The sequence below is a fragment of the Sphaerodactylus townsendi genome, linkage group LG12 (assembly GCF_021028975.2).
Source record: "Sphaerodactylus townsendi isolate TG3544 linkage group LG12, MPM_Stown_v2.3, whole genome shotgun sequence".
Taxonomy (NCBI): Eukaryota; Metazoa; Chordata; class Lepidosauria; order Squamata; family Sphaerodactylidae; genus Sphaerodactylus; species Sphaerodactylus townsendi.
The window spans coordinates 49,453,646-49,462,172 of NC_059436.1; the positions used below are offsets into that span (position 1 = coordinate 49,453,646).

Consider the following 8,527-nt stretch of genomic DNA (forward strand, 5'->3'; position numbering starts at 1 on the left):
GGAGTGAGAAGGCGGGCGGGCAGGTGAGTGGGGGAACGGGCGGGGGGCAAGCAAGCGGGCGGGTGGGGGGCAAGCGAGCGAGCTAAATGGCTCTTTGAGTGGAAAAGGTTTTTGATCCCTGTTCTAGATCCTAAAAATACGGGTTTTACAACACAAATGATAGATTTTGAGAGTAACTTATATACAAATGATGATAAACTGATTACTCAAATGTATAAGATGTTACTGAAATGGATGGTAGAAGATGAGGTGGTCATATCTGTAATGATGAAATGGGCCAAAAACATCCTGATGGAAAAGTGGGAGGAACTGTGGAAGAAATACTTAGAGTTCACAGCATGTTATAACTTGAAGGAAAATTTTTATATAGTGATATATAGGTGGTATTTGATGCCAAAAAATTGGCAATGTTTAAAGGCTTGCCTAACAAGTATTGGAAGTGCCATCCACAAGAGGAGTCTTTCTTTTATGTGTGGTGGATGCGTAAAGAAGCTAAATCCTTTTGGGAGATGGTATTGAAAGAAATTCAAGATAGCAATTGTGAAGAAATCAGAGGCCTTTCTGTTGAAACTTATAGGACAAAATATCCTGTATATGACTACTGCAGCAAGGCAGAAAAACAGAGGTTGATTCCGCATGGGCCAAAAAAAGCAGTGTGAACCCGGTGTGAAAATGGTGTAAAAGGGTTTAAAACGTTGTAAAAGGGTTTATACTGTTTTCACACCGTTTTCACACTGCTGTTTTTGGCCCATACAGAATCAGCCAGAGAGATAATAAAACACCAGCAAATGAGGACTGGATTTTGAAAGTCACAGAATATGCAGAAATGGAAAAACTGATGTCTCTATTAAGGGAAAACTGTTTGGAACACTGGAAACCTTTTACAGAAGACCTTTTGAAAACCTATTCAGATAGAGAAACAATAGCAGCGTTTTCAATCTAAGGCCGTTTCCGCACGGCCTTTTTATGGCGCCCTGGGGACGGGAAAAACGCCGTCCCCAGGGAGCCATTCGCACAGGCGGCGCTGCTGCAACACAGCAGCGCTGACCTGACTGCGCTCCCCCTCCCCCAGGGCGGCGTCAGGCCGCCCTAAAAAACAACCCTTTAAAGGGTTGTTTTTGCCGCAACAGCGTGTTCCCGGTGGCGCGGTGCGAACAGCACCGTCGGGAACACGCTGTTTCCCTTCCCTGTCCCACTCACCTTGTCCCCGTCGTCGGCCTGCTGGCCTCCGAAGCCCCGCCCACGCTGCCCTCCGACCCCTGGAGGTCGGAGGGCAGCGTGAACTTCGGAGGTCAGCAGGTCGGACTAGACAAGGTGAGCGGGACAGGAAGGGCATGGAGCCTCGCCGTCCGCCCGGTCTTCTGAGGCGAGACGCGACGCTTGCGCGGCGAGTCAGCCCGGCCCACGCCGCAGAATTCTTTGCCGGGCGTGAGGCGCTTGGGGCCGTATGAAACGGCCTTAAAGAAAACAGCAGGATGTATTGGAATATGGAAAAACGAAAGCTGAATGAACAATGTTTTTTATTTTAAAATCACATGCATGACTCTAGAGTTGATTTGCAGTCAGTGATGAGATAGCTGGAAGTCATTGTAATTGTTCAGTGAGTTATATTTGATTATGTTATAGGCTGTATTTGGTTAAGTTACATTTCCCCCTGTTTTTGCTTGTAGTTGTTGTGAGTGGTGTCTATATATGTAAGAACATAAGAACGAGCCTGCTGGATCAGACCAGAGTCCATCAAGTCCAGCACTCTGCTCCTCGCAGTGGCCCACCAGGTGCCTTTGGGAGCTCACATGCAGGATATGTGTGTGTGTTTTTATTTTTCTCAAATACAAAAGCAATTATTACTAGGAGCAGCAGTGTCGTAGGAGGTTAAGAGCTCATGTATCTAATCTGGAGGAACCGGGTTTGATTCCCAGCTCTGCCGCCTGAGCTGTGGAGGCTTATCTGGGGAATTCAGATTAGCCTGTACACTCCCACACACGCCAGGTGGGTGATCTTGGCTAGTCACAACTTCTTTGAGCCTTCTCAGCCCCACCTACCTCACAGGGTGTTTGTTGTGAGGGGGGAAGGGCAAGGAGATTGTAAGCCCCTTTGAGTCTCCTGCAGGAGAGAAAGGGGGGGATATAAATCCAAACACTTCTTTTTCTTCTTCTACTAAAAAAAAAGAATGCATTTTGGAAAATCCACCTGTTGTTCTGCCTGTTTCTGCTGATCCCTCCCCGCTTCTTCTGTGTACGGCTCCCAGAAAGTGTGTGAGGGAGCCAGCTGTTGCATGAGTGGGCCTGGAAATCAGCCTTCATCACCCCCACCCCCCCCCAGTTTACCTTGGAAATTTCAGCCAAACTGTTTGGCAGAGGTAAAATTTTTCAACAGGAGGAGTGGCAACAGGCCATTCCCTTGGCCTGCGTAGGGGCTCACTTGACTGGTGCTCCCTCTATAAAGGCTGAAGTCAGCGTAGAGGCCACGTCCATCCTGTGGAGGTGCATCATGGCTGGCTGGCAGTTTGTGTGCCTGTCCCTTGCCTTCTGCCTGGGGGCAGTGAGGGCTGCAAAGGTAAGCGAAGGGGAGGGGAGACGGCAACTGATGGGCATGAAACCCTTTTGTGCCGTGCCGAGAAGGAGCGTTTAGCGTGACAGAAGGGCCCTGGTGGTTCTTCTCTACCCTTCAAAGGCCCCGATTCAAAGAGCCAGGGAGGTTTTTTCCAGTTTGAGTTGTGTTCTCTTCAGCAGCAGCAGCCCCCCCCCCCCTCCGGGCATTGTGTAGCAAAAAGATTTTTAAACTTTCAAAAGATGCTTGAGGTATAGTTTGATAGGCTATGTGTGTGTAGGGCAGTGATGGCGAACCTTTTTGAGACCGAGTGCCCAAACTGCAACCCAAACCCCACTTATTTATCACCAAGTGCCCACCCGGCAATTTAACCTGAATGCTGAGGTTTTAGTTTAGAAAAAACGGTTGGTTCCCTCTTCCTCTGCCCCACCCGCTCGAGCAGGGGCCAGCCTGCTCTAGCCTCCAGCAAGTCCCTGCCAAGCATCAGCTTCTGTGCCTCTCTCTAGCATCTCTACCTCCTCTGCACCCCTCTTCAGGCAGCAGCCACCCAGAGCACAGGCACTAGGTCCGCCAGACAAGTCCTCCCTGCTCACCGCAGTGTGTGCACATCGTACTCAGTGGCCAAGGCCAGCCTAGATGTGTGTGTGGGGAGGTGATTTTCCGCCCCCCACATGACGAATTCTGTGTGTGCGTGCCCATAGAGAGGGCTCCAAGTGCCACCTCCGGCACCTGTGCCATAGGTTCGCCATCACTGGTGTAGGGTGTGGGTTCACAGGAAGCTGGGGAGAAATTTGACTGAGCTCTTCCAAAGAAGACGAAGAAGAGTTGGATTTATATCCCCCCCTTTCTCTCTTGTAAGGAGACTTAAAGGGGCTTACAAACTCCTTTCCCTTCCCACCTCACAACAAACACCCCGTGAAGTAGGTGGGGCTGAGAGAGCTCCGAAGAGTTGTGACTAGTCACTAGCCCAAGGTCACCCAGCTGGCGTGTGTTGGAGTGCACAAGCTAATCTGGTTCCCCAGATAAGCCTCCACCGCTCAAGTGGCAGAGCAGGGAATCAAACCTGGTTCTCCAGATTAGAGTGCCCCTGCTCTTAACCACTACACCATGCTGGCACTCATGAGATTTCTGGATGCCTACGGAGACCCCTCCACGATCAGAGCTTGTGTTTTGGTGGGCACACAAAGCTTCCTGGTTCTGAATCAGAACCTCAGTCCATCGAAGTCTCTCCTGGGTTTCAGCCACAGGTCCGTCATGTCGTGCCTGTTCCTTTTAGCTGGAGAGCCAGCGTGGTGCAGTAGTTAAGAGCGGTGGACTCTAATCTGGAGAACCGGGTTTGATTCCCCACTCCTCCACACGAGCAGCGGACTCTTATCTGGTGAACTAGATTTGTTTTCCCTGCTACGCGTGAAGCCTGCTGGGTGACCTTGGGCTAATCACAGATCTCTCAGAACTTTCTTAACTCCACCTACCTCTCAAGGTGTCTGTTGTGGGGAAAGGAAGGAAAGGTGTTTGTAAGCTACTCTGAGACTCCTTACAGAAGAGAAAAGGGGGGTAAAGATCCAAACTCTCCTTCTTGAACATGGGACCTTTTGCAAGCAGATGATGTACTCCTGAGCTACGGCCCCATATCCTGAGTCAGTCTTGTCTACCCAGACTGGCAACAGCTCCGTATGATTTCAGGAGGAGATTTTTCACATAATCTACCCCCTGATCCTTTCAACTGGAAACGCTGGGGATTGAACCCAGATGGGCTTTTCTGCTCCACCTTTAGGCTTCTGGTTTATCACTGTGAGTGTCTAATCGGACAGTGTCGGGGTTGTGTTAAAGGGTCTGTGCTGTTTTTCTTCTCTCTTCTGGCCCTTGTAGCTGGGCATTGTGAGCACAGAGGGAGGCTTCGTTGAAGGGGTTAATAAGAAGCTGGGCCTCTTTGGAGACTATGTGGACATCTTCAAGGGAATCCCTTTTGCTGCACCTACAAAGACCCTTGAGGACCCCCAGCCTCACCCTGGCTGGCCAGGTAAGGGGTTCTTTCCTTTATTGTGGTGCAGAATATCTTAAATGACTTTTGGGCTTTGCGACATGTATTGCACTTTTGATTGTATTATGGCAACCCTAAATGAAGTTGACAATGGGCGATTCCGCACATGAGTAAAATAGGTTCGACCCAGTTCCCTGAGAAGGGTACTAACCTAGGTCGAAGCCATTGTTGTTCCCCACTGCAACCAGCTTGATCCCAGCTTGGAGGGCGGAATCATCCTGTGCCCTCTTCAACGCTTCTGTTCCGGATTGGCTATTGTTCTAATGGCCATGTTCTGTCTATCCTCACACACGTTATAAAAACTGCCACAGGAATGGAGGGGATCGACGGTATGGTTTTGATTGGTTAGGCTGTAATGATGTTCAAACACTCAGCTGTGATTATTGAATGGGGATTCCTGGCACCAGAGATTCGGTGATTTTACTGAATCGAGCTGGAGTTCGAGCTGGTTCCCTGAAAAAGTAGTAGTTCCCAACTGGAGTCAGAAATTTGACCGCTACACAGGGTGAAGCTGGTACAAAACCACGTCGATCCCAGTGGTTGTGTGGAGCATTTAGGTCGAACGCAGCTCGAACTTAGGTCGATAACGCAAATGCAGAATCAACCAATATGTTCCTTATCCCCACATTGGGTGGGGGAAGAAGAAGAAGACTTTATTTACAGTCAATGACCAGATGTATTACAAAGACTCCAAAATATCTACAAACAAACAAAACAAGAATACAGATCTCTCTCCCGTATTCCAGCACTATCCCTCTATATATCATTATACTTAGTAAACACACCAAACAGCATAAGTATACTAAACAAAATAAAAATATCTAAGGGGATACCATATTCAGATCATTTTTTTCTTTTCATAATGAATAGACAGAATTTTGCTACCCATTTAGTAATATTCTCCTTCTTATCTTGTGTAATAGTTTTGACAACAAACTTTATCAGAACAATATACGCCTTGTGTAGTAGATGTGGACAGGCATTTTTTCCTTGCCTCCTCATAAAGGGACACTTTAATAACATATGCTCTATAGTTTCTACAGACTTCAGAGAGCAAGAACATAACCTTGCAGCGTAAGGTATCTTTTGATATTTCCCTTCTAAAACAGCAGAAGGTAAATGTACACTTCTTGCAAGAGTAAAAGCTCTCCTTAGATCTTTGTTATCCAGATAAGTTAAATAAGGAGCAGGGGCATTGGGTGGGGGAGATTGGGAGGGGATCATGAGTCAGTAGTAGAGCAGGGTTGTGCGCACGCTGTAAAAACCAACTTAATTTGTATAATTTTTCTTTGATTCTTTTCCTAGCAATGGCGCCCAGTGCCTTGAATAAACAGCCATCTTTTCCCATTCCGTCTGCCATGTCTTGTGATACTTGCAGCTAGCCGTCTGTTCTGAAACGAACTCTTCCTTCGCCAGAAATAAGGGTCTTAAAATTTTAAGCCCCCTGGCTGCTTAGTTGAAGTCGGAAAAATCAAAATCTTATTTAGCTACCTCAGGTTTCTGTAGGCCTCGCCAGATAGGCCTCTCTTAGAAGCAAGAAGCCACCCTTAGAAGCAAGAAACTTGCCTTTTTGCTCTAGAAGAAGAGTTGCTCCTGTAAGGAGACTCAAAGGGGCTTACAAACTCCTTTCCGTTCCCTTTCACGGCAACAAACACCCACCTGCTGGGGTAGGGTGGGGTTGGAGAGATTCCTCCCAAGAACTGTGGATCTTCAGCCCAAAGTCACCCAGCTGGCATGTGTGGGAGTGCACAGGCTAATCTGAATTCTCCCAAGATAAAGCCTCCACAGGCCTGGGCGGCAGAGCTGGGAATCAAATTCGGTTCCTCCAGATTGTGAGTACACCTCAGAGGTGATCCAGCAGGTTCCTCCCAGGTTCCCGGCGAGTAGGTTACACTATTATTTGTGTGTGTGTGCCGCAGGGGTTACTAATTGGTGATTTTGCCACGCGTGATTTTGCCTTGATTAGCTGCGCCCCTCCTCTCAGCAGTAGCGCGCAGAACATGAAGCAGTCTAGCAGGAGGTGCACCGGTGTGCATGGCAGCCTGTGCCTGCGTGCATTCGTTTCCCGCCCAATAACTGGTGCAGTGGCCACAATAACTGGTGCAGTGGCTCCTTGCCACAGCTCCTCGCCTAGGGAATGCCCCACTCTCGAATGCACCCGCCAGTTGAAGGGTCCCCCATCGTGGCCCGCCCAGCCCCATTGGCGCTACGCCACAGTTTGAATCCCACTACCATGGGAACCTGTTACTAAAATTTTTGGATCCCACCACTGAGTGCACCTGCTCTTAACCACTGCGCCACTGCTGCTCCTCTAGATTCTCAGGAAGCCAGACTTTGCAGTCAGAACTGTGTTAAGTGCCTTCTTCTGAGTTCTGGCAGAACTGAGATATCCTGAGACTGGGTGTCCTGTAATGTAGAGACAGGCCAAACATGACCAACACTTGTGACTCTCTGCTGCCTTGTGTGTTCCAGTCGGGCCCATCTTACCCTGCATTAATCCATATGTCCTACCGATTCGGGATCCCAGCGACTGCTGCCAAATTCCGTCATGCACAGCCTCATGCAACATTTTGGGGAGCTATTAAGAACCAGTTTGAACTGTACGCTTTTGCTTTGGCCTTTTCGCTAAACACTCTGCGATCCCGGTTCCCGCGCAGTGCTCTCCTTTGGCTCCGGGAAGTGTCTGCTGACCAGCTACGAGCACTGGGATTTGAATCCGACTCCCAGTGATCTTCCCCCGGAAGTTGCTAATTTCCTATCTCTTGTCATAGGCACCTTGCAGGCCAAGGGATACAAGAACCGCTGCATGCAGTCCACGCTTACCCAGACAGACACTCGTGGAAGCTTAAGACGTCATTTACCTGAATACATTTGGGTCCCTGGGCAAGGGAAAAGCAAGGTAAGGTCTAGGACAGGATGGGGACCCTGGGGTTTGGGTTTAAAAGCAGGAGTCGCCTCTCTCTTGACTGAGGCAGACCCAGAAGGAGGGGGTCTTGTCTTGGACTCTTTGGTTCGGCAAGAGAGAGGACCGGAGCTCCATCGGACCGACTGGAGCTGAACACCTCTTCCCTATGAGGAGAGAAGCTGCAAGCTTTGGGACTCCTTTAGCTCAGAGTGAGACGCCTGAGTGGGGATATGGATTGAAGTCTATGTAAAATTAAGCGTATGGGGTGGTAGAAAATGTTGACAGAGAAAAATTTTCTCTCTTTCTCACAATACTAGAACCAGGGGGGGGCAATCCATTGAAAATGCTGGGGGGAAGAATTAGAACTCATAAAAGGAAACACTTCTTCACCCAACGTGTGATTGGTGTTTGGAATATGCTGCCAATGGGAGGTGATGCATGATGGCCACTTCAACCCTGGATAGCCTTTAAAAGGGGCTTGGACAGATTTTATGGAGGAGAAGTTGATTTCCATGGCTACCAATCTCTGGATCCCTCCTTGATCTGAGATTGCAAATGCCTGAGCAGACCAGGTGCCTTATGGGAGCAGCAGCAGCAGAAGGCCATTGCTTTCACATCCTGCAGGTGAGCTCCCAAAGGCACCTGGTGGGCCACTGCGAGTAGCAGAGAGCTGGACTAGATGGACTCTGCTCTGATCCAGCTGGCTTGTTCTTATGTTCTTATGAGTCCTGGGGCACCTATTCCCACTAGCTCCAGGACTTTTGTGGCCAAAGAACTCAAGATGCAATTGTGTGAGAATTCGGACTGAACTCTTGCTAGTTTCAGGCCTGCCTTATTCACCCACCTTCCTTTTATCTCCTTTCTCCCCCACTCTCCTTTACATGCAGTTTCCAGTTTCCACCAACTTGCCTGTGATGATCTGGATCTATGGGGGCGCTTTTCTCTGGGGAGGCGGGATGGGCCCGAATTTCCTGAACAACTACCTCTACGACGGGGAGGAGATTGCCACCCGGGGGAAGGTCATTGTGGTG

General features: G+C 49.1%; 1 protein-coding gene across 1 annotated transcript in view; it reads left to right on the forward strand.

Moving 5' to 3' along the window:
* The first annotated feature begins 2,104 nt into the window (after nt 1-2,104).
* CEL (carboxyl ester lipase) overlaps nt 2,105-8,527 on the forward strand; it is a 20,021-nt gene continuing 13,598 nt past the window's right edge. Inside the window, 4 exon segments of the mRNA XM_048512368.1 lie at nt 2,105-2,556; nt 4,420-4,570; nt 7,363-7,490; nt 8,384-8,527. The exon segment at nt 8,384-8,527 is cut by the window's right edge and continues 62 nt beyond it. Of these exon segments, the coding sequence (XP_048368325.1) occupies nt 2,491-2,556; nt 4,420-4,570; nt 7,363-7,490; nt 8,384-8,527 (489 nt within the window). The 5' untranslated portion in view covers nt 2,105-2,490.